Source organism: Ixodes scapularis, unplaced genomic scaffold (genome assembly GCF_016920785.2).
Source record: "Ixodes scapularis isolate PalLabHiFi unplaced genomic scaffold, ASM1692078v2 PGA_scaffold6__148_contigs__length_123643588, whole genome shotgun sequence".
NCBI lineage: Eukaryota > Metazoa > Arthropoda > Arachnida > Ixodida > Ixodidae > Ixodes > Ixodes scapularis.
Genome location: NW_024609881.1, coordinates 103,208,249 through 103,233,918, shown reverse-complemented (window position 1 = coordinate 103,233,918; position 25,670 = coordinate 103,208,249). Strand labels below are relative to the sequence as shown.

At 44.2% G+C, this 25,670-nt stretch overlaps 2 protein-coding genes across 4 annotated transcripts in view; one reads left to right on the top strand and one right to left on the bottom strand.

Moving 5' to 3' along the window:
* The window catches only part of LOC8041206 (ethanolamine-phosphate cytidylyltransferase), a 25,187-nt gene extending 11,983 nt beyond the window's left edge, over nt 1-13,204 (bottom strand). The window contains exons 1-9 of one of the 2 annotated variants that reach the window (XM_029967536.4): nt 12,953-13,122; nt 12,269-12,311; nt 11,380-11,425; nt 6,626-6,711; nt 6,249-6,324; nt 5,288-5,354; nt 5,110-5,157; nt 4,426-4,510; nt 1,914-1,961 (exon numbers count right to left, since the gene is read on the bottom strand). In XM_029967536.4, the coding sequence (XP_029823396.1) occupies nt 1,914-1,961; nt 4,426-4,510; nt 5,110-5,157; nt 5,288-5,354; nt 6,249-6,324; nt 6,626-6,711; nt 11,380-11,425; nt 12,269-12,311; nt 12,953-13,005 (552 nt within the window). In that variant the 5' untranslated portion in view covers nt 13,006-13,122. Of the gene's footprint in view, nt 1-1,913; nt 1,962-4,425; nt 4,511-5,109; nt 5,158-5,287; nt 5,355-6,248; nt 6,325-6,625; nt 6,712-11,379; nt 11,426-12,268; nt 12,312-12,952 lie in introns of both variants that reach the window. The other variant, XM_002414487.4, reaches the window with a different exon arrangement.
* LOC8041205 (developmentally-regulated GTP-binding protein 2) lies at nt 9,467-25,631 on the top strand. 2 transcript variants are annotated; one of them, XM_040221231.3, is made up of 14 exons: nt 9,467-9,594; nt 13,526-13,648; nt 14,219-14,307; nt 16,796-16,867; nt 17,041-17,130; nt 17,202-17,262; nt 18,240-18,330; nt 18,824-18,896; nt 20,066-20,156; nt 21,384-21,558; nt 22,773-22,861; nt 23,200-23,258; nt 24,711-24,764; nt 25,409-25,631. In XM_040221231.3, the coding sequence occupies exons 2-14, from the start codon at nt 13,585-13,587 to the stop codon at nt 25,493-25,495; spliced, it is 1,095 nt and encodes a 364-aa protein (XP_040077165.1). In that variant the 5' UTR covers nt 9,467-9,594; nt 13,526-13,584; the 3' UTR covers nt 25,496-25,631. The 2 variants fall into 2 exon arrangements, with proteins under 2 accessions (XP_040077165.1, XP_042150384.1); XM_042294450.1 differs by lacking the exons at nt 9,467-9,594; nt 24,711-24,764 and having other exon boundaries at nt 13,438-13,648.
* The last annotated feature ends 39 nt before the right edge of the window (nt 25,632-25,670 follow it).

The window sequence follows — 25,670 nt, the reverse complement described above, 5'->3', positions numbered from 1 at the left end:
ACGTTATATTTCAGATAGCAAAGGCCACATGAAAAAATATATGCAAGAAATTTTTTCTAAAAATACAAGCTGTTTGGAATGGAAATCAAGCTATCTCGGTAACCCAGATCTTTTCTAAAGCTATCTCCTGGCACGTAGGGAGGTCAGGGGTATTGGAGCGCAAGTCTGTTTCGATTCGGAAGCCGCACTATAAATGCGTATGGATGGCAACGAGCTGTCGGTCTCACATTTATCGTCGGAGATAGCAATATTTACAAGATTGCAGACCAGAAACATACACAACATGCTTAGAAACCCGTTCAAACATGCGCGTGGCAACAGAATGGCTGCCACGGAAGCCGAGAACAAACATTTAAAGGAAAAAAGAGTTGACATAAGAAGTAACTGATTCACAGTGACTTTGCTCCTAATGACCAAGGTGAAAGCAAAGACAACTATACCACTACGTAAGTTAGGGTTACACGACTAGCACAGAAGGAAAAGTTTGAGCAGACAGAGAATGACAGGGCAATTGAAAGCCAAACAGAAGCAGACATTACAGTGCAATCAGTATGACAGACAGGAGGTTACGGGAAAGCAGACATTTGCGACAAACTAAACAGGAAATGAGCTTCCAAAGGATTTCGAAGACGCAGAAAGATTGCTTGAAGAACGGTTGCAAGGAACAGCAAAGTGTGCACAGAACAACTTCAGTATACCAGTGTTGCCAAAATGGTGACATTACCTCCATTTAACAAGTGTTGGCAAGATGCTGCATTAGTTTTATCACCATAGAGTTTACTTATGTTGGTGTTTGCTTTAGTGCGAGATGCACCGAAACAGAAAGTCTTCGCTTCTAGAGTAAATTTTAATTTACACCACAAGCTTGTATTGAAACAACTACTCCATCACTTTTTAATGCTTTACCATAGATCCCGACCTCGACTTAGCATACTCCCACATCCTGTCAGGCAATCAATTTGCCCTCCAGCTTTGGCAGCACTGGGTTAACCCTCGTAACTTTGACCAGGTGCTGCAAGCTGCCATTTGATTCGGAAAGGCCGGCTGCCATACATCTGCTCCATAGACTACCCATTTAGCACATAGAGAAAGCGGATAGAGAGTCAACCACTGATTTCTATTGTAATAGGCTGGATCAGGGATCGGGAGCCCGTTGGTGGCACGACCAGTGGTCATTGCTTGACACCAGGCAATACATGCAAGTCAATGGGAGAAATACACAAAAGTAGGAATATTGAAGCTTGTACGCAATGACCGAAGGCGAGTATTTTATGGCCTGCTGTGATCATTATGTCAGGTGTTTGAAGATCGAATCGGCATTTGTCAAGCGTTCCAACGACAATCAAAATAAATTACTGTGCAGGTGTTGCTTGCTTCAGTTGCTAAAAAAATGACAGATTCAACAAATGAACAACATGCTCAGAGTACTGTGTAGAAGCACTTGAAACAATGTGTATGTCCCCAGTAAAGGCCTTCTAAATTATCGTCTGCTAGGCTCCAATGACTCCACATTGACTCTCGGCAACCTTTGTCTCACTGAACCGCATCACAGTTAACGCCCAGCAAGGTTGCAAAGCAACCTTCGACTCCTTAACCACAAAACATTTATTAAAAAAAAGATTTATATTCTAACGCTTTTGATATTTACGCCCGGAATATCAATTGTCATTCCCGGAAAACACGATAAAAGTTTCATCGTCGAGAACAACCCACTAAGGTTAGGAAGTGCAGTTTTCCCTGTTTTCTCCCATAGAATCCCACGCACTGGCTGGTGTCAAGCACCGGCGGTGTCGCCCAACCCCAGCGAGACATGCCTCGATCCGCAATTCAGCCCACTACAATAGAGATCAGTGGAGTTAAACAGAGAGCACAGAGGACCCACAGGGCGCAATGAAGTACCGACCACTACTTACACCGTTTTCGTTGACGGCGCCCCCGCCTAGCACGTCAAAACCAGACAACTGTTAGTTTTAAGAGAGTGGGAGTGGTCAGGATAAAGTCAGAAGGTTAAAAAAAAATGAGAGAAACAAGCAAGCAAGAACAAAGGGAAATACTAGGGAAATGTCTACCGCTTTAAAACGAAATCGGTCGGGCGGCAGAAATGGTCGGGCACGAGCCGGATTCGTCGACCGGGTAGCGACGTCAATGCGTAATGCCTGTGCAGATTTCGGTTATATCCCTAAGGTCATTGGCACAATGAGAATGACAGGGAGGTCTTTCATTTCAGCTGCCCCGCCTCCAACCAAAGGACAGTGAAAGACAGCAAGAGGGTGCTGGAGGATGGGCGTTCAAAAAAGATGCCCTGCTGTTTTTTTTTTCTTGTCAGCGACAATAGTTTGGTCCAAAACAAAATTTAAAAAAAAAAAAGAAGCTAGAAAATGTACTGGACTTGTACTTTGTAAGATGTTATCTAGCATTTTCACAAGACCAGCTGTTGTGATACTTCCGAAAACTTGTAGGTCCTCGGCAAATTATAATTGAGTAATGGTCCTGCTATACTCGGCTCCAGCTGGGGTCAAATGAGGCAACAGCAGAGAGTCAATCGGTAGAGGTTTCAGTTCATTCAATGTTTCCCCAATTTAATAGGGAGCGTAACGGGGGTTGCTTGGGACCTATCCTGCTATGTACTGGCTGCTTTGTAGACAAATTCCCTAAGAAATCTACCATTTAGGGAAATTCCCTAAAGATCCAATGTCATGCCTCTTACCCCTTGAGACCTACCCTGCTTTATACGAAACTCGTCTTCAAAATTCTGTGGCTCTTCTAGATTAAAAATTAAAACAGCGCAAGGACATGGATAAGAACGAGAAGGTAGACAAACAAGGTGCTGACTTACAACTGAAGTTTATTTGTGCTAATATCGAGTATAAATACTGCAACGTCAAAACAAACAAACCAAGAGAAAATACATGACATGGACGCCACACGCTCCTTAAGCCACCGTCATGCGCTGTTACTGTGCGTCTAAAAAGCAATATTCCTTATCGGATGAAGATAGCGAAGGAGCGCTGGGAGACAGTTTTCCCTCAATCTTCCAATTTCCCGATCTTCAATGATTTCTCGAGGGAGTTTATCTTTATTCTTTCTAGTCACTTCACACTTGTTGAAGACGGAAGTGCAACTACAGTCTCAGCAATGCAAGCCAAGATGACCTGACAAAACCCTCTAAACGTTCTACTTATGCTCTCGCAAGTGATCATTGAGGCAGCGCCCCGTTTGCCCGACGTATCTCTAGCCGCACAACAGCGGAATGAAGTACACTACTCCCTCCACACAGTTCACAAATCGGTCATGGTGTTTCTCTTGGTTTGTTTGTTTTGACGTTGCAGTATTCAGGTATACTCTATGTTAGCACAAATAAACTTCAGTTATAAGTCAGCGCCTTGTTCGTCTACCTTCTTGTTCTTGTCCGTGTCCTTGCACTGTTTTAATTTTTAATCATGAAATACCAACTAGCTCAAACTTCTACGTTAGTGATCTTCTAGATTCTTGAGCAAACTTTTCAACCTTTTCCATGCTGTTTTTGACTTGCAGAAAATACCTATAAAACTTTGTAAAGTACTACTATCTGTTTAGAAAACTTCATGATCAGTCTAAATTGTTGCTATTGCTTTGAAAGTTTCTACGAAGAGGTATTTTATTCTTACATCTTGGGGAAGTTTCCCAACCTTTCTCTAATTTTGCTTTTTTTTTTTTGGGCAAATCCTTCTTTACTCAGAGGAATTCATCAACTTGAAAACTTTTCTTTTGGTAAAAAAATAATTCTTGACTTCTCTTTAACCCTAGCAGGACCTCGGAGAAATTCCCGAAGTTTTCCGAATCTTTTCAATTCAAAAAAACATCTTCTTGGGAACTTAACTCTGCCACTTTTTAGAAAATCCCCCTCAAAATTCTGTGCAACAGTTTATTGAAATTTCAAATTTCCTAGCAATTCTCTAATCATCTCCACTTAATATTCGGCAATACTAAAAATTCCACAATGTTATTTAATTAAAAGGCTCCCTAAAAATAATTCCGGCTATTCTACGAAAAAAGTCCCCAACATTTCCCCACATCCTTCTGCACCTCTGGCACATTTCAGAACGATTCCCTAATGCATGCAATTTCCTAGGAAAAAACAAAAATGATTCCCCAATTCTTATCACTCCATAAAAATTCCCTAACAATACCCCAAATTTTCTACATCAAAAATAAAAGAACAATTCCCTAAACTGCAAAACTTCTCTAGAAAAATTTCCTGTAGATTTACCATGCTGAGGTTAAAAGTCTTGGTTAATCGCAAAATCAAACCAAGAATGAGGGACATAATGAGGATAAGCCTTGTTCATTTTCAAAATTTTGTAGGAAGGTTTAGAGCAACAAGCATTTTCGAAATGATATTTATCTGGCTTTCATCTCCACCTTGTCTGCAAACAAAGGTCCTACCTTACTGATGTTCCCAGCATGCTCTTTGTCCACCCCATATTCTTTGGCTCCTCTGTGATGGTGCTGCTTCGTCATCAAAAGCATCCTGCATCGACACAGAATGCAGATCCAGGATAAGTCAGCAAAAACACAAGGTAAAGACAGGTGGTATAGGCACATAAAAGTCCAAACTAAAACGCTCATCTTGTTTTAATTTCTTCTGACCGTACATAACAATGGTGCCCATTTTGAGTAAAGTTCACAATTCCAAAAAAATAAACTCTCTTGGCATAAAATTTCAGGCTTGGAAGCAGCTCAGTAAAATGATACGATACTTAAAAGATGGCAAGACCTTTATTTCTCAATATGTCTAGAATGTCTAGGATGTTCAGTAAGCCCGAAGGATGACAAGAATGTCCCTTTAGAACGTCCCTATGATAATCAGAATGTAAGAGAATTAGAATGACCGAGATAGATAATACAAATTATTGGCTACTTGGGAGATAACAAGACCGTTTATTTCTTCTCCAAAGGTTATGATGTCCCTAATATGATTAGAATGCCCTTAGGGTGTTTAGAATGTCCAGGATAGGTAATCAAAATGATTGTCAACTTGGGAGATTGCAAGATCCTTCAATTTTCCTTAAAGTAAATTTAGGATGTCCCTAGGATATTTAGAATGTCCCTCGGACACAACACACTCACCTCCCCACCAAGTCTGTCGTCGAGATGCCAGCCGTCCTACGACACTCTCTGGAAAGCAAGCAGGTTGTGCAAACTTGAGCTTTGGGTGCTTGAAAAGTCCCACCTACAGCAGCAAAGTATATCTACCCGTACAGATAAATACACTTTGTCATAGCAGCCCGAGCGCATCAACACTCACTTGTAGCGGCCGCTTTCCTTGACATAGCGATAGGTGTCCTCTCCAGAAGCATCGACAGTGATGTCGTCTGCAACAAAAAGAACATAATCCCGCAACATTTCAGTTGCCTGTCATTAGGACACATGAATGAATGGATAGATCATACAATCTGCACCTTTGTAATTTCGAGACCCTGTTACTTCTACTGTAACTAAAGTTAGTGAGAGGTTAAGGTTTCAAGGTAAACTCCTCCAACTTTCACATAGTGAACATTGGAGAGGAGGTGACTTCCTCTCCAGTGTCTGCTCCAGGGTGTAAGATAGACAGGTGGGGAAACGGCCCATAGAAGCCTACTGCAGCGCCGTGACCGGATTGTGTACTCTTCTGCTTGCGGGTACCCCCGCTTTGCGACAGATGGCGCTGCGGCGAGAGGAAAAAAAATTGGAATCGGATTTGCGTGGAACTCTATGGGAGAGTGCGCAAAATAAACCGAGAGCACGACGGTCCTCCACTGAAAATCCACGAGAAACCATCTCCGTCAGTTTAGCCGGTCGCCACCGGTCGCCCACCCGGAGTGAGAGTTCGCGGTGCTCCACATAGATGGCGCCACAGAAAAAGAGAAACCCGAGGGGGACACAATCCGGTCGCTTATTTGGCTCTCGTTTCCCCACCTGTCTATCTTACACCCTGGTCTGCTCCACCAAAGTGGAGAGGGGTGAGAGGAGCTCCCCCTGATTTCTTAAACTGTCACCGGCCATGGCAACACATGCCAAACGTTGAACGACCAAATTCGGCAGCCGAATTAAAAATTTCAGGTGCTTCCAGCTGTTTTGGAATGTTCTCTACCTCCTGTAAACCGGTTAACCTTTCGGAGAGTTGGCTCATAAAACGGGTCACCAAATTCCAGCTGCTATCTGGCAACATAGATTTAAAAACTCCCTGAGCAGGTATGATTCGAAACAAAGACTGCCCCCTCCATTACCGCCGTGGACGCAGAAGTTGCACTTGTACTTGTCCATCGTTTCCAGGGACGTGACGTACGGTGCGCCTTCCACCACCTGCATTAAAGATGGACGTCCGTCAGGGCTGTGTCGCCTTGAAACCCAAACCTTTACCTCGCCACATCGTAATCTGGCACCCTTTAGGCGGGACACATGCTGCCATTAACAGTCTAACTGTTATTGCAACATGCGAATAAGCTTTCCACGCTTTAATTAAGCAGTGCGACATGGCAGAGAGTTTGGGGAAGTACCCATGTAATAACACTACTCAAACTTTGCAAAACATTCAGTGGTAAGAAACCAGATAACCTGTTTCTTTCGCGCAAGAACCGAACGCCAAGTCGGGTACTGTGTTTACCTCGTCGACCCACTTGATCGCTCGCACCATCTTGTATCTTTCCTGTTGGGTGAAGACGGGAGGACCCTTGTGGTTCTGGATCTCCTCTGATTGGTTCACGGGAAAGGAAACAGACATGGTTATAAACACCATCCGCATTTAAACGCCGCCGCCGTCACCTTCACGGCACGCCAGTGTTTGTAGTGTTAGTTTGTTGGGCTGGGTCGATTGCGTTGTATGTGGAATACTTCGAAATAACGCTTCATAAAAGTTTGGAATTAGACTCAAACCCAGAAGTGAGACTCAATATGCACCTAATAAAAAATATTTTTCCGCGTTCTCGCAATTATACGTTCCAAACAGTACACTGCAGAGTAGAATACATACTTTATTATCTTTTAATCGGTATATTTAGCGATGAGAACAAAACTATTTTTTACCACTATCACTCCAACGAGTATGTTCTAAAGTTCAATATACCATAAAATACCAGGGATGCACCTACCCCACTTTTACTGGGTACGGGCGTAATCTAGACAAGGGCGCTTGTCCAGTCAAATCAGGCAGTTAATGTATAATTTGCAGAATTCCCAAGTTTGGGAAACGTTAACGGCAGGTGCTGAAACGAGGTGGGCACTTCTGCGGTATCTTATGGTATGTTGCAGAGTAGAATATGACCTCTGCATGGTGGAACCAGAGTCAAGAAACTGCTTAATGAACAACGTTTCCAAGGTAGGACCTATTGAGAAGTCCTCTCTGGTGCCAAAAACAAGAGCCAATTTCACTCCGACGCATCGGATGGAAACGTAACTCCCACAGTAAACGGCTGGACCGCCAGAAAGCTTAGACACAGGTTTGTACGAGAGATATCGGCAATTTAGAATAAAGTAGTACAAAACTCGATAGGCTTCCTGGGTTGAAGGGCAGTCCCCTAAAACCAATGCACCCACGGAAACCTAGATACCGAGCTGGCTTTCTCAAGATAACAAGGAAGCCAAACACACGCGCCGATGGCTAGAGAACTTGACCTTAACCAGAGACCTCAGCGTTCAAGAGCCCTCAAGGCGGTAGCAGAACAGTCACCCACAACCGCCAATAGATAAGCATATCCCTCCACGTCAGACGGGTACCCTTACGTGCAACCCTTATCTGCAAGTGCGACCAGTTCAGCAGTCTCGGCGAGGCCGCCGTCGCTCTCGGGTTAATTTCCGCGAGAAACATTGGGCCAGTATTTGCACGTTTTTTTCATCCAACGATCTGTCCCACTTTAGCACGAGAGACGCGAAAAAAAGCAGACGACAGTGCCAAGCGGCACGATGTGGGCAAACAAGATAATGGAAGGGGCACGCAAGTTTGGTCATTTGAGACGAACCCCACCCGCAAACTGTCAGCGAGGAAAAAGCAGAAAAGATAAAAACAAGATGTCCTTTGGCAAGATGGGACAAAACTAGTTTCGAGCTTGTTTACGACAGCAAAAATATGCCTCGTTTGCTCCAAGTGGCACGTGCTGTGGTAACTCGAGAGGTTCAAAACGCAAGTTTGGCAACGGCGCCAAAATAGAGTTGCACGTAGCGGCCCAAATTTCTCTCAAGGAATTGCGACTGCGACGGACGTCAACGAACAACCTGCCAATTCTGTATGGAGCTCACAGCTCGCACTCAATGAGTCAATGTTGATGAAGACAAATTAGATCCGGATTACATCCGATAGGCGCTCATGCAACAAACATGTTTTGAACTCGCAAAATGTTCCACTTTAAAGGAACTCTGATGCAATATAGAGTGTATCCAGATACACGCGTGTACGGGCAGATGTAGCGTAAAACCAAAGGCAAGCATGCTAACATTACACACTAGCAATTATGTCTGTATGTTTAGAAGCATTACTGCAATGTATACAACTTCCTTGTCTTTACTGAAGTAGGTATTTAACAAGTTAACAACTACCATAATATCCTAAGAAGTAGCCCAGCTAAAACCTCGAGCAAATCGGGTGGAAACGAGGAGAGAGCTAACTTTTAATGTGCGATCAAGGAAAAAAAAATGATTTTTTGTATATGTTGTGATTTATTAAATTACTTTTGACATTAAGGGCAATAGAGTATAGACAACTGTCCTTCCCAGTCAGCAATGTTTGCCCACCTCCTGTCGTAGTTTCCTGACCCCATTTCGGCCGAGGTCGCCATTGGTCAGGGCACCGCAATTACTAAAAATAAGCTATCCTTCAATGTTAAAAAAAAATAAAAAATTATGTCAAAAATAGGAGTGGGTTATTTTCAAGGGTGGGTCATCTTTCGGGATATTACAAGTGATTTTAATATCCCAAACAAACAATGATAAAAAAAAAAAGAAGAAAAGAATATAAGTCAAGTGGTAGTTTGCCATGCAGCAAGATGAAAATACTACTGTACAAGGAAAATATTTTCTATCAAATGTTTAACATTGTTAGGCCCGCTCCAGATGGGGCAACTTTTCGAGCAATTTTGAGGCTGCTGGCGGGTTGTTCCCTAGCTTTCCCTAGATCGACATGAATTGCTGAGATTGGTCCCGGCTCGAAACGGACGAGCAACTCGAACAACTCGGAGGCGTGTGAAGCGGCAGCAGCCAATCAGGGGCGCAATGTTTTCACATGACACCCCAGTGGTGGTGATGATGACAGCTAAAGACTCGGTTCTGGTTTGAAATGGATTGTTTTTGGAAATAAAGCTTTTCAGAAAGATGAGTTAGTATCTCAATGCCATTCAAAGATATAAAACCATGCTTTTTAGAGCATAGTTGTGCGTCTAAATAGTGCAAGAAAAATAAGATTGAATGTGATGATGGCAAGTCGTAGCAATTTGGTTGCTGTGTGTGAACGCGGGCAGCCCATGTTGCTGGTGTTGCGACGTCAAGTTGCTGGGCGAAATTGCCCCGTCTGAAGCGGGCCTTAGCAAAGTGCGTAAGCATTGTGAAGAGCGTGAAGAAGGAAGCTGGGAACAGGTTTTCCGTCAGGTTAGAGACGCCTTTGTTTGCCGGCCTCCAACAAAGAGAAGGGAGAAAATTTATGATGCGTGCTGGCAACTGCACAGCTGGTGACACCGAAAGAGGAAACATACTCCGACATCTGTGGTAGGACTGCCACATGGGGAACAATCAGTCGCTAAGCCCTTCCTATCAAAAAAGCTGTGTTAGAGGAAAGCAAAATACAGAAAAAAAGCTGCGAACCTTGAAACATCCGAGTGGCAGAAGTTGGTATTTAATACAAAACATGCTCATTTTATCTAGAAGCAATTCAGCACAAAAATTTCATAAAGTTCATCTAAAAGATGGAAGGTCCACGAGGCCAGGCATTATGTTAGGTAGAAATTAAAATTAATTAGGCCATTCGTGTTTTGTGTAGTAATAAGAAATGTTAAAATAATGCCCTCATGAAAAAAGAAAACCAGCACGAAGAACAGGTCGAAATTAAACTTATAAAACCCATAAATCAGCAAATAATCACTCAGACTAACAATAGAAGTTGTGCTCATTAAAAAAGTAGCAATTAAAAAGAAACCAACCACAACAATAGAAACTTAACATACTGAGCCAATACTTTTGATGGAAAGGACCAATAAGCACTCAGACAGTTACAGTCCCAAGCACTGCTAATAAATAGTGTGGATGAGGTGCTTTTCTACGACCAGATGTTAACCTAATTAACATACTTTTACAATTGCCTCAGCTCCGAAATCGTTAAACTGTAAGCTGTTCCATAATAAAGAGAACGAAAAAAACACAACCCAAGGCATGCAAAACTAACTAGCAAACCGAGTCCCACTTACAGATGTGAAATGCATGCATCATAATGTAATAAAAAACCTTTTACAGGTGTTTCTGCTCTGAAATGATTGAACTAAAATCGCTAAACCTTGTCATAGGGCATGGAATATTATTCACAGCTAACACATGCATCCAGACGTAATCCACACGAGTCTTATTCAAATTTTTACCCTACATTTTAAGACCCCAATTTTATACCCTAACCGGCTGCGTCTGAAATTAGACAACCATCTCTGAATTTAGAGACGGAGTCACACACACAAAAAGAGAAAATATTGGCATGTTAGGAGCTTACAATTTAATGGAAGCAATTTTTAGGTCAATGAAATGCCCCAAGCATGAACGCCCAATAGACCCTTCTTAAAATTCCGTCCAGCAACATTGGCGGTCACCATTTCTTGGGCACGAAGAGTGTGATTGAACCAGAGCTTCCGCTGAACGCCGGTGCAACCCTTCCGTCCCATACACGACCAGAGTACATACGTGCTCCAACAGTGGATTACTCAGACGATTAGCGGAGCAGCTACCTACCTCTCTAGGAGAGGTGGCTTGCGACCGAGAGGCAAATCGCGATCGGCCAATGAGCGCCCATCATCACCGCGCCGACACCGCTGCTGGGGTATGCCCCAGCAGCAGTGTCAGCCTTTCCTGAGGGGAAAAATCTGCCCAGAAACGGGTGTGTCCCGACCTTTCATCACGTTTTTAATAAAGAAATTGTCACAGCGCGATTGAAATTTTTGAATATTTAGAAAGCTTAGGGTCCGTAGAATCAGTTGTGACCAAGGACAGACAATTGCAGAATCCTCTTTAGTCCCCCTTTAATAGGTGTCTGCTGGCTGTTGCACATTTCGCAAACCTGTACTTGTGTCCTACCAATTTACGAAAAATATATAAACTTATGTAGGTGCCTGAGCACAGACTATGGAAAGGCTTTGTTTCGAATTCAGAGGAAGCAGGGTGAAACAGAGGACTCACCGTCAGTGTGAACTCCAACAACCAGGTAGTCACCCATCGCTTTTGCCTGCGCGGCGGTAACGGAAATACGCTGTCAGCGTGAATTCAGCCAAGACTGCTCTAGTTGACTTCACCACATGGCCTATATAAATATATATTTATATATATTTTTTTTTCTTCTGTGATTGCATTTTAAGCTTTTTTTGTCCTCCTAAAAATCATGCTCATCGATAACAAAAAGGCAAGGGCATTTTCTTTTCCTGAAAATTGTAGATAAGCTTTTCTTTTTTTTTTTTTTACAAGAAAGAGTTGGTCTAAATGTTTCCAAAATAGCAAAATATGTGCATTTGCCTCTCCTTTATTCAAACACAAGGGGGAAAAAAATGTCCCAATATAAAAGATCTTTTATAATGAGACATTTAGACCTTAAAAGATGAAAGATCTGTTTTCTTTGCCAGCAATAAATAATGCAAGCACGGTCGTGCTTAACATTATGGCGTCTCCGACATGACTGCATGTGATTCTGCAGTACAAAACAAAGTCGAAAGCTTGGTCGAAGTTGTGTCCAAGGCATTTTCTTCTGTCGTCCTCATAGTTCGACAGCGTCGCCCTGGCAGTTTTTGTTTTTAGGCACTGTTCAGGCACGCCACAACAGGCTAATAAGTTAATTAGTTCTTAATCTAATTAGCTCGCACACTGATCGACTCTTTCTGGTGTTGTGAAGTTACCTTTACTTCTTTAAGATCTAAGTAAGGTGCAACCTACAAGTTCTCAACATTACTCAAACTCGAAATTTACTTCACTTTTTGTGGGTCTTATGTGTTTCGTTACAACCAATCAGTCATTGAACACATTATGGCAATTCTCAGTTCAATTTTGTTTTGAAATAAAACGAAGAACAATGACTTACTTGACGCAGCTGATTGGCATGACCAAAGTGAACCATGTCGTAACTGAAAGAATAAATTAAAATATAAAAAAGTAAATAAAAAAAAAGTGTTCTATTACCTCATGAGATCAAGGCAGCTGATCGAACATAACAGGCTCATATATTTCACTTTTTTTATAATTATTTATTCCCTGCTACCTGTTCGAAACTCCTGTACTTTCAAGCGTAATCGTCACACATACACACAAAACAAAATTGCAAAATTAAATTCGCATGAACGAAAATCAACTAGAGGACCTCTTTAAAGAGCGAACTACAAAAACTACTAAATGACTGGTGACATAAGGTAATGACTCTAGACTATGCTAAACGTAGGGCACTCCATCTGACCCTGCAAAAAAATGCAAGCGGAACTTATTTATCGATTAGAACTTATTGGAGAAAGTCAAGGATTTCTTACAGTCAAAAGAGTAGCGGCTAAGAACACTAATCGAAACCATTTTTGATGAGCGCATAGCTACTATCGGCCTAAGCTAACGACTCTGGACTATGCCCAGCGTCTTGCATTCGATCTGAACCCGAAGAAGATGCAAACATGATTTATTTATCCTCCAAAACTTATCGGTGAAAGTCAAGGATTCTAAAAGAGTCCAAGCAGTCGCGGTTAACTCTACAAACATTTTGCAGGAATGGGGTTCCACTTACCAGCCATCGCACCATACTCTGACAAGCTTGTCATCCGAGGAATCCCCACTCATGTCGACCGAAGATGCGGCGCACTCCGTCGAGCACGCGACTGTAATGGTCACTGATCGCTGGTACGAGTCGCGCGGCTACGCACGACGGCCGCCATTGCGGAAAGTGAAGGGCCGCTTTTCCGTCGAGCACCAATCACGTGACTTGAAATATCCAATCACTGGCGTTGGGCGTGCCATTATAACGATACATCTGGATGTCAGAAGCAACTGGCAGAGCCGTGTATTTTACGGCTCTGGCAACTGGTGTGCGGCAGCCACATTACGTTGCCCAGGGCTTGTTTTTTTTAAATTGTGCTACTTAAAAAATAAACAGTTATAATTAAATAAATTTATTTATTATCAGTATATGTTAACTTTTATTAGACTTTTATGTTCAGCTTCTTAATTTCGATCACACAACTTTGCCAACTTTGCTGTTGGGAGTCGCTGCGGTCGACTTAAGATGGCGGTCAGCATGTTCCGGTCTTAGCTGCGTTTGAAGACTTGTGGTCGCCCTTTAATTCATAATAACTACCGGCAGGTTTTTGCGTCCCCTCAAGTGTCCTTGTAGTTTCGACGAGCACCAGCCCGAGAGCCAGGATGGGCATCCTTGAAAAGATCAGCGAGATCGAAAAGGAGATATCGAGGACGCAAAAAAATAAGGGTAGGTCGAAATCGGCTTTGCTGGCAACGTGAAATTGATTGACTGGCGCGTTTTTGCCGTCTATCATCGCTGTAAATCTACATTAATGCTTAAAAACTGTGCTGACTTAAGCTTAGCTCAGGCTGAGAAATGTTGTCATCCACTTCGGTTGCAAAACAAGGCGGATGGCGGCCGTGTTTGAAGCCTGCCATATGAGGGTTTACTTTGAGTAACAATATATACGTAACCAAACTTACTAAACATCCTCTTTTTCTTTTCCGAATTTTTATAACTTTAAAACTGCAACACCCATAAAGCTATGACACCCGTTAACATGGCTGCATAACAAGCGTCGTTTTATCGCCATTCAAACTAAAATACAAAACAAAAAAACATTGGAGCATATTAGTTTTTAATGCCGGAGAGGAGGTGACCTCCTCTCCAGCGTTTGCTCTGCTAAAAGTGGAAAGTGATGGGTAGAACTTCCCTCGGAGTACCTGTCTACCCACAGTGGACTTCAATGAAACAACAGTAGCATCCAGTTGCTAAGTCGTATTTCATGGATGCATTTTTTCGGGCATTTCTTTTCAGCAACCGAGTACCATTTAGGAGTCCTCAAGGCCAAACTTGCCAAGTATCGAACGCAGCTACTGGAACCGCAGGGAAAATCGAAAGAAAAAGTAAGTGTGTGAGATGTTCAGTACTAATCCCTTGGTATAACTGTAGCCATTGTATAGCTACAGCCATCAAGGTAACGTTGAAATGGTATTAAAATAGCGCGAAAAGAGGCAGAGGACCAGTGGAAGGAGAACACAGAAACAGCGCTGAGCTTATAAAAGGACCCGATGTAAAAAGAACTGCAAGAAGGGGTGTAGTTGGGCTAGTTGGTTGTTCATGTTAAAATGGTACTAAAACAGTGCAAAAAGAAAGACTCGTTACATGTTACCATAAAGATAACATGTAACGAGTACTTGGACGACGGGTTACACTTCTTCTATCCAAAGTATTAAAGGGACATTGACGGGGTATTTATGCTCGTCGAGGTTTTTAGTTGTACGTGACATATGAGTGCCCAACTACCCAGAACAGAATTTGCGCCTTGAAATTTGGTTTCTTTCCGCCCAAAAAACGCCGGTCGAGAACTGGCTAGTTTGAGTCGCGCTCACTCTCTTTTCGGTGGTCACGGTCCGTTTTCTAAGGTTTAGACACGACCACCAAATTTAATCCAAGTCATAAGTCGTTGATTGAAAAAAAAAAAAAAAGAAGGTTGCACAGACAACCAGAAGCATTCTGTGCGTTCACTGCATTATTCTCAACATGGCGTCATTTCGCGTATCGTGGGATTCACGGATGGCAGTGGACGACGGGCGTGGGACCTCTACTTCAGAACTGTCGTTCGCGGTACTGGCAAATTCTGTCTTCCTTCGAAAGAGAAATTTTGGACCTATCAAAAGAATTGGTATTGGTGGTCGGATAACACGCCCGACCACCAAGCCGATTGTATGAAGACGTTGCCGAGCCGTTGCCCCTTCTCGTGGCTGACGACATTGCTCGCGCAAACGTCAAGCACGAAGTGCATACTTCATGTTGAATATGCATACGTATGATTTCTTTACCATAAAAAGCGTAATGCTGCCCGACTTCGAGCCGATAGTGTATATGCTGAAGGGAAATCGGCAGCAAACATTCTGACCTACACTCGACCGGCTGCATTATTACAAACGAAAGACTTCTCCCAGTAGCTCAGTGAAAGACGTCCGCCTCACACGCAGTGGACACGGGTTCAGTACCTAGAGTGGGCGTACCTTTTGTTGTTTTTTTATCAAACATGTTGAGAGGTTTATTTTTCTTTTTTTCAATTATCACTGAAAAAACAAATGTTCTGGGCGAAACGTCGCTGAACTAAATGGTATGGGATTCCCTTTTTGACACCTGCGAACTCAATGTAGTCACTTCCCACAAAATGCAAAGAGCATATGAATCGGGTAGCGTTTTCTTTCCGAGGTGTCCGTAACTGTTCTGCAGAAATTGCAGCCAGCCACTGGTCCCGATCCCGTTGATCTTTTGGAAGCTTGTGCACTCTGCCGCACAATGCCACTCTCAGATGCAAGACATGGGAGGCAGCTCTTTATGCAATACCACCAAGCTTTTGGAAGCTTGGTGGTATTTTTTTCAGAGGTGATCACAGGTGTTAACCACGGGCACTCAACACTAATTTCCAACACTTCAGTGCACAAAGCAACTCATCTCGAAGTACAGAACCGTGAGCAGAAGAAACATAACTGCAAAGGAATCGCACAGCAAATGGTTCCCGCAACGCATTTCGTCTGCTGCGCACGGAAAAAAATCACAAAAAACAAGGCACGTTTGGGTGTGGCCACGTGACTTCCGGCTCTCTCTCATCCTCTATATTTCTCCGACCTCCATGCGGGGATTTCGGTTTCGGTTTCGAGCAGTTGCGTTTTTTGGCTTTATTAAAAATATATGTGACTCTGTAGCAAAATATTAATTGGACAGTATTCCGACACCATAATGAGTCGCCTGCCAAAAAATGAAAAAAACTTTTTTGGGGGGTGTCAGTGTCCCTTTAATGTTGGCAGATGAGTGCGGTGGCCCGTACTGCTTGAAGGCCACCCCTAAAATGGTTGAGAGGAGGTGCACGTAAAGATGATGGCAGCCTTCTCCACCGTTCCTTGCTGCCTAGCGAAAAAGCGAATGTGCCAAATGGAACGTTCTGTACATTCTCCCCCGAGGAACTTGAGTGTGGCCTCAAAGGAGTAACGACATTTCATAAACATTTTGGTCCTCTCTTGATATTGGTCTTACATTGGATGGCTCTATGTGCCAACATGCCTATGCAATGGTAAGTCTCACTTCCAACGGTCTTTTCGTGGTGGCTTTCTAAATGCAGTCCATTCTTAAAACTTACCAGCTGGTACTTGGAAACATTTTTATTTTCTTTATACCACATTGCCGAAGCCGATTTGGGACAGAGAATTCTACATAAAAAAAAAATTAAAAATAAAAAGTCTTCTCCTAGTGGTGGCTTTTGCCACCCCTAGGCGGCACAAGCCACCACCCAAAAAAAAAAAAAGAAGTTTGATTGTATCTATTTATTGGCGGGTTCTGTTTCTTTTGTCACGCGTTTTTGTTTGACCTGTTTTTCAGGGTGAAGGCTTCGATGTTATGAAATCTGGCGATGCCAGGGTGGCTCTCATCGGATTCCCGTCTGTTGGCAAGGTATGACTCGGTGACTTTGTGCAAAAATTGCTTATGAACTCTATTCCTTCTGTAGCTGTGCTCTCCTAAATTTTAACGACCGAGTTTGGCGTGTGGAGATTATTTAATTTGGCTTCGTTGAATAACCGAGAATTAGCGCTGGTGTCCCCTTAGATTCGGCGTTTTTGTTCCAGTCGACGCTGCTGAACATTCTGACGGACACACACAGCGAATCGGCTGCCTACGAATTCACCACCCTCACCTGCATCCCAGGTGTCATTGAGGTGGGTGTTGTCTGCTAGTTCAAAGTAAAATAATCTGCATGACTAAGCAATTTATGTGTTTGCTCTTACAGTACAAGGGAGCCAACATACAGTTGCTGGATCTGCCTGGAATCATCGAGGGTGCTTCCCAAGGTACGACGACTTGTGACTTTCATGCAAACATGTGAAACAAGTAATTTGCTCAAAAGACAGCCATGATAAGAAGATTAGGCATTTGATGTGGATCACTTGGTTGTCATAAGGTGGAAAGAGAGGTTGCCCTGCTTGATTTCACAAGTTGCACATTGTGCTAGTCCGAAGCGTGTGGATCTAAACGTGTCTAACTCGGTTTTGGAATTTCTAAAAAAAAAGCTTGAAATCTTCTAATTCTTCTAGCTTGAAGTTGCGAGGATTTGTGACACCCTTAAAAACATACAACGAAACTTTGGCGCTTATTTCTTGGTCTATACATGTCCAAGGGAATGGTATCACATTGGACACACCAATCTCTTGTTGAAAAGGACACCAAAAAAAACACTTTTAAAACGCTTAGCAAATAGCACCTGGTGGATGTCAGTAAAGTCTCATTTGTAATGCCTATCTGGGAACCTTGACAGGTAGTGAACATGCCTGTCTTGCCTAGAACTATATACTTGCATTGAACCTGACGTTGTCCCGCCAGCTCTCCGGCCACCACGGGGAAAAAGGAGAAGGAGGAACTCTCCTCTCACTGGGACTCTCTTTTCTGTGTCTCACACGTCGCTATTCTCCGTCTACAAGATTATAGAAGATTAGCCTGTCGCTAAAAATTCGTACAAAAGCAGCTTTAGGGTTAGTTGCGGTGGCCCAATCGCTGGCATGCTTCGGCACCGCGTGCTTCGGCCACTTCGGTGGCTGGAACGGCTGGGACATCCTGACGACATCAGCCTCGCCGCAGCTTTGCTCATCCCGAGGCAAGCTACGTCACGATTGCGCCAGATGTGACGTGCTTTCCTCTGGCTGCTCTCTGAGCATTTGCCAGAGTGGGCCGTTTATAACGGAAAATACAGCCACCAGGCTCAAAATACAAACGTGCGATTGTCATTTACAGATATTGTGGATCACATTCAGCCCATTTCTTAACACGACAGGCAAGGGCAGAGGCCGACAAGTCATTGCCGTGGCCAGGACAGCAGACTTGGTGGTCATGATGCTGGATGCCACCAAGGGTGAAGTCCACAGGTGCTTTTCAAGTTTTTTTCCTTTTTATCTGTTATTAATAGACCCCTTTCAAAAGTTAGCGCCATCCAGTAGCTGTTTCGCACACACTCCGAGCACGTATTGGACACGAGCGTTCTGTCGGTGTTCGGCGAGAGCTTGGATCCAATCCCACGCTTCGTGCGCAATGGACGGATGGATGGGTGCTAATTGCTGTACCCTTTATAATGGGCGGTAGCTTGTGCCACCTAGCCCAGAAACCGAAAGCATGATTGATCGCCTCGCCCTTCTGAGCCGATTGGCCCCCCCCTCTGCATTTTTCTAACCACTATTACCGGGCAGTGTGGGATATCGCCAGGGCCCAAAAAATGACAGCCAACAATGTTGCTTGGTGGGGTTTTGAAAAGGGTCTGTCACTCGTTTGTTTATTTGCACGTGCATGTAAACTATGGAAGCCATCACGTGGAATATACAGTGCTTTTTGTTAACGGAATCTGCTGATTTTGCCACCCCCCAGGAAGCTGCTTGAACAGGAACTCGAAGCAGTGGGCATCAGGCTCAACAAGCTGCCCCCAAACATCTACTTCAAGGCAAGTTTCTTGCCTAGAGACCGCCTTACCTTTTGTTTAAATTTAAATTTGTTGTTGACTTCGAATAAGTGTGAAGCACCAGGTTAAAATGGGGGGGGGGGGGGGGGGGGTGAGAGCTCGAAGTCGGGGAGGCAAGTTATTACTAGTACAAAGGACATCTTTTTGAGCATTCAAAGCTTGTTAGTGGGCAGTCAGACAAATTTCAGTATACAGCTCAAATGCTTTACAGATCTGTTTTAAAAAAGCCACGAAAGCTACGCTAGTGAGGCCTGTGCAGGTGAGTTACACGGCCAGGGACGTAACAGGGGAGTTACACGGCCAGGGGTAGACAATCGTCACAATAAATAGGCTAATGAACTAAAATTTGTTAATTGGCTTTTTAATTATCGAAAAGAAAGATACAGTTCTGGTCAGAAACTCGCCGAGCATCGTCAAAAGCCGGTAAGTAAGTAAATTTAACAGAGATTTGGGCGCATGCGCAGTGTGGTGATGCACCAAACTTTTCACCCATGCAACAGGCCCAAGGCTAGTGGTGCAACAACACACCCGCGCATTTTTTCCGTCTCTCGTCACCCTTGTTATCACACTGCCAGCACTGCGCCCGTTGCGCGAGTGGTAGCGTCGGCGCAATGCCGCTCCCCAAATTGTTCTACAATTCACTTCTTTAGTGGTTTTTGATGACGCTCGATGAGTTTCCAAGTGATGCCATGTTTCTCTTCAGTGATTAAAAAGTTAACAATGTGCGTTTGTTAACTACCCGACCCGTCGCGACGATTAGCCCTCTATATTACGTCCCCCTGGCTGTACACAACAAGAGGGTGCCATCTATCAGGTAGCAGTGGAACGCCTGCAGTTTCCGTATATTTTTTCTTTTTTTTTTTGTGCATCACTCTTTTTTTTTTATTGTTTCCTTGAAACACTTTTGACGATGTTATGAACTATCATTTCTCATAGATGGTACACGCATTCAATCTCGCAAATGCTGCAAAGCCTCTGCTCTAGTGAAATGCAGTCCCAGGGTCACCTCATAGGTGGCGCCACCGTGCCAGTGCGTTCTCTCGTCTTTAGAGATTGCGAGAACTCGATCTGAAGCAAATAGAAGCGTGCGAACGGGCCTTCACACGTTTTGTGCGAGGTGCCGCGCTAAAAGCTCCGCCGCTTTCTCGTAGGAAAAGAAAGCCGGTGGACTCTCGTTCAACTCGACGTGCAACCTCACCAAGTGCGACGAAAAGCTGGTGCAGATGGTGCTCCACGAGTACAGTGAGTACACCCCGACCGTCCGGTGTCATCTCTCGTCCTCTAGCCTCTCCTGAAAGAAGTCAAATCTAGTCCATTTTGATGTCGTAACTGACTTCAACCCTTTGCCTACCGCAATAATTTTGAAAAAAAAAAACAATTCAGATATACAGATTTTTTTTTTTTTACATTTTTATAGGGTGGTTCAAGTCACCAGGCTCGATCTAAAATGGACCAAAAAAATCGACGTCTGCACGTCGCCATCTAAACTTTTCGTCAAAGGTGTATTTCGCAGGTCTTGCCAGGGTCTATGGCGGGCGGCGACCCAGACGACCAAGTCCAGTAGCGGGGTGTGTTGGGCGTTCTTCACAGGGTGTTTCCGGTCGTCCATCTTTTCGACAGGTCCGCAAGGTCTTGTCGAAAAGGCAGACGCATCGAGCGACTCTCTCCTCTGTGGCTTCTCCCAACCCCCGCGTCCATCCGTTGGGTTCTCCAGGATGCCCGATTGGATGACTTCTTGTTTCGGCAGTGCACCTCTGCTGTTTCAACTTGTCCCTAGAGAAAACTTTCCCATAGCGTGACGAAAAGATTTTGGGGGTCCGGTTTTGGTCGACGTGCGAGCGAGAGCGTTTTCGACTGCCGATAGAGTGTGGCGCCGCAGCCTACGAACAATCGACCGACGAGACGTCTTTGACCCGTTTGCGAGCTTGCAATCAGGGCAATATTTTGGTGAGAACGTCTCACCAACATACAAATAGTGAGAGAGGTCTCGTGGCCTCTGATGTTCCTGTCCTCAGTGTTCCTTCATCCACATATCGATGTCAGCTTGCGTACGGCAGCAGAGCAACTTGAGATTTGGAAATGAAGCGCGAGTTTTGAATGGCTTCCAATGTAAAATAACAGAGGCTTACAATTTCGACCGGCGTCCGATCTCTCTTCGCCGGGGTGCTCGGTTCGTAGCGGACAATAAACTTTTTTGCGAGTCTGTTAGTAATCAACCTACGGTGTTTTCTTGTTTTAGTATTTTTGTCTGCGAATGATGCTTTTTAGCAGACAGACTGCATTCTTTGCTCACATTAGCAGATAAACTATCTTCAAATGCCACCTTGCTCGCTTTGCGAGAAGCAAATTGGATCTTGCTCTCGTCTTTGCGATGACCAAAATCGGATACCTGGTAATCTAGGGGCCATGTTACCGCCTGCACGAACTCGTTCGTTGTTATGAAACTGGGGTGTGGCCCTCTCTGCGCAGAGATCTTCAACGCGGAGGTGCTGTTTCGCGAGGACTGCTCTCCAGACGAGCTGATTGACGCCATCTTGAGGAACCGGGTGTACCTGCCCTGCCTGTACGTCTACAACAAGATCGACCAGGTGTCCATCGAAGAGGTGGACCGGCTAGCCCGACAGGAGCACAGCGTCGTGGTCAGGTGAGATGCCACAACGTCATGCGGAGACGAGTGATGCGACATCCAATCGCCGACGCATCTCAGATATTGCCGGGTGCATGGCCGACTCTTCTGGAATGTTCTAGTAGCATCTTAAAATGTATCGCTTAATCTCGTGCAGAGTGTTCTTAAACTACGTAGACTCTGTAAAAGAAGCTGAGAGTGGCAACTTCAAGACAGTCGCCAATGCAGAATGCGTGGTACTTTCCTCTAAGTTTGTGGCTGCAAGTTCACCTCATTAAACTTTTATTTTCATTTAGACGTTTGTTTCCCATTTTCAATCCATGACAATATGTACTGGCATGATGCCGGTGTCCGCGTTAATTGATCGGTCATTTTATTTTTGAGGGCTCTTTTATATTTCTCTTTTAGAGGAGATTGAGTTGGAGAGAAAACAAAATCGTAGAGGCATTACTAAGAGGCAGAAAATTAGATTTGGTTACAGCACACAGCAATGCAGAGCACAAGTTTGTCTGCTTCTTTTGCTGGGGTTGTGGAGACATCAGAACGCCGAGTTCCGATTGAAGGATAGTGGGTAGACCTCAAGGCAGCTTGCTTTGAGGTCTACCCACTATCCTTCAATCAGAGCCAATCAGAGCTCAGCGTTCTGACGTCTCCACAACCGCTGCAAAAGAAGCAGATGAACTTGCACTCCGCATAGAGACTAGCGAGAGCAGTTTCGAACCGGCATTTCATCTGAAGGCGCGTCTGGTCTAGAGAAGTTCTCTAGAAAACGACTGCAAATAGAATGTGTTCTACTCTGTTGCAGGTTAAGAATAGCAGGGCAGGCTCCTCCTACAAAGTCCTTCATTCTTTCCTTTTTAACAGAGCGGACGTCGGAGGGGAGGCGGGTGGATTCGCTTCCTCTCCAGTGTTCGATCGTGAAAGTGGGAGCAGCGGAGGGCTTTGCAAAAGGACCTTGTCCCGCTTTTCTTGACCTTCAGCAATTACTTATTGGTAGGTCCACTTCACTAGAACGTTCAAAACGGGATGAACAAGGTCGTGGGAGAAGCAGTCGACTGCACGGCAGGTTAGTGAAAGATAAGTTACGAAAGAGATGCAATCAAGCGAGGCAGATATAGGTTAAACTTCGAAGGTAACGCGGAAATAATAATTTCGCATGGCCTCTAGGATTTTAAATCCTAGAGGCCATGCGAAAAGAGGGGGTAGCGTGACAGCTGCGGTCTCCCTTTCAGTTGCAACATGAAGCTGAACCTGGATTACTTCCTCGAGAGGCTGTGGGACTACCTGGCTCTCATCCGAGTTTACACCAAGAAACGAGGCTGTGAGTACAACCGTGGTGCATGGAACAGCCCCTCACTCGTGCTTTTTGTCAAGACGTCTCGCACCGACCGCCAGGACCGCGACGTCCGACACGACACGACACGCCGGCTTTCACGACCTCATTTGTTGCCGCTTCACGTGTTAGTCAAAGACGCGTTTCAGGCACCATTGTAGTTTTCCGCCAGCGTCGAGTGTGGCATCCGTGCAGCGTCTGCGCATCGACCGGGAATGCCAGAAGCTTTCAGTGTGGGGCAGTTGGAGATGTTATGAAATTGTACCAAGTTTGTTGCGACTTTTTTTTTTGTTTATTCATACTCATTCTTTTGGTTTCGTTTTCAGCACCACCCGATTTTGACGGCGGTCTCATCCTGAGGAGGAACTCGACCGTGGAGCATGTGGTGAGTGTCGCGCGTCGGCGAGGAAAGACCCCCACCAACGCGAGACCTTGTGCCATTTAATATTTGGTCTCGATTCTAGAGGGTGACTCTGGTCGATTCACACATTTCTAGCCGTTGTAATCATGTGCTGGCTCACTGTGGCCCGGGTCTGTTTCGGTCGGCGAATTCAAGGTTATCGGCAAACATTGGCGGCTGTAGTAAGCGTCGTCTCCATTCAGTTTTAGTTGCACAAGTCTGAATGAATGCTTGAAACTAGACTGCACAGATAGGAACTATAGTCACTCGCAAGGTGTGGACGGCAGGGAGGAGCTTCAGCCGTTCCGCCTCCAGTGTGAGGCTCCTACCTTCGACGACACTTCTACTGTCAATTCTTCACTTGGTACTCGCTGAAAATAGGCAACAATGGCAGCACGTCCTTGGTGATTTAGTTTCTAAAACGAGGCAATTGAAAGTATTTACAGGTTTGCGATGCGGTAATTTTTTTTTTTTTAGAGCTTCCGCTGATAAAGTTGTGCTAATTTAATAACAGATTTTTAAGGGGTAATTAGCAGAAGGATTATTTCAATAACTTAATTTTTATTGACTGGTTCAGATCAAATCCGAAATTTCCAGGTGGTGCTGGCTTCGACTTCATTATTAGATTCCACCTTGACATAATGTATTTTTTAGTGTGGTGCAAATGTTAGAATTTTCTAATAGTAGTTTCGAATAATACGCTTTTCAATATTTGCTTCAAGGTGAACTATTCATACTTTTCGAAATTTTGATTGCGGCGAGCGAGCGTGCTTCTTACAGAGCACCCGTGAGCTGTGGGAAAGCAATACTTGCGGAACTCGCGGGCATTGCTTTCTTGCAGTGCACAGGTGCTCGGCAAGAAGTGCACTCAATGGGCTCACCGCCGCAATTATGCGCAAGTATATGTTACACAGCGATGGCTCGACAACCCGCGTTCATCCATGTCTTTCTTTTTTTTTTTTGTCAAATTCAAAATTGGAAAAGAATATGCATGTAGCAAGCATATTTATAAATCACCTCGATGATAAGAACTGTGACCACATTGTCGTTTACACGCCACAGTTCACAAGTATAGCCCCATTAAAATTAAGCGAGCTTACGAGTGGAAGGTAGGAAACAACCTTCACGAGTTCAGCTAAGTTTTTGTTTGAGCGTGGTCCACGGTTGGAGAAACTATTTGATATTCGATTAGAAAATGTTCGGCCAAAACTGCTATTTGCTTCGAACTCAAATTTCATTATCTGCACGTGCCTGGCATTTTTATAATATATAACTAAGAATGCAGCGGCTAGGTGGCACAAGTCATTGCCCAATTTGAAAGGTGAAACCATTTTCGTTCATCTGTTTCGCCCCCCCAAAACATCCAATTTTTACAGCTGTCGATGGCATCTATCTTGATGTGAATTCAGCTTTTTTCCCTTCTTTGTGTTCTTGCAGTGTCACGCTATTCATCGAAGCATTGTGCACGTGTTCAAGTATGCTCTCGTATGGGTAAGTGGTAGAATCATTGTTATTTACTTTTGAGGGAAGGTCAACTGCCAGGTGCACCGTTTTCTCATTGGCTGAAAAAGGAAGTCCAGCGAACCCTTTCTTATTTGTGCAATTACAATTGGCACTACTGAAGAGAAAGTTCACAGTAAGTAGACCGTTTTAAAAGGTTAGGGATAAAGTGTGGTGCACGCTGGTGCCCTATGCTATACAGGTAAACTCCTTGCTCATAACACGTGGGCACCTTAACGCAACTGAAATCTACACTCGTAATGGGCATGTTCGCAATACACGAATGCCGGTGTATTTGTGGAAACTGCAAATATCACACATTAAAGAAATGCTGGAGTATGGTGTCAGTGGATACCTTTAAAGCCTGTTCACACATACAGCACACCACTACCTCAATGTTATTAGTATAGTCAGCACTGGAATTGGTGCCTTTAGTTCAAGAGAACTTTCCACTTATAACAGTTCTGCTATAACAAAACATGTATAGAAAAAAAAAAAAACCCATTGCTGTGTAATGCATGCTTGCTTGTTTGCTCATGAAAGTTACCAACCTAACAAGCATGCTCCGGAAAACATCTAAGCTTGATTGGCATTAGTGGATATGTTTCACGAATCGTCCGGTTCTGTCTGCGCAGGGGACAAGCACAAAGTACAGCCCTCAGCGCGTCGGCCTTTCCCACGTCGTCCACCACGAAGACGTCGTGCAGATTGTGAAGAAGTGACACCGCTACGTCCGCTAGGCTTTATTCCGGCAGGCTGCTCGCCATCTTTCCTTTGCCCCCTGGAACGTTTTCAGAGACCGTGCCGCAAGACGAAAAGATGACTAATAAAAGTTGCGGCTTGATTTTCCCAAAAAAACCTCTCTGCTGTCGAGCGATTCTTTTGATTGATGGGTTG

What these genes read in the sequence shown, in the direction of transcription:
- LOC8041205 (XM_040221231.3), top strand. Translation starts at nt 13,585, where the DNA reads ATGGGCATCCTTGAAAAGATCAGCGAGATCGAAAAGGAGATATCGAGG. An exon ending in CATCGAGGGTGCTTCCCAAG is followed by an intron (nt 17,263 to 18,239) that starts GTACGACGACTT and finishes TTAACACGACAG; the next exon opens with GCAAGGGCAGAGGCCGACAA. An exon ending in ACCAAGGGTGAAGTCCACAG is followed by an intron (nt 18,331 to 18,823) that starts GTGCTTTTCAAG and finishes GCCACCCCCCAG; the next exon opens with GAAGCTGCTTGAACAGGAAC.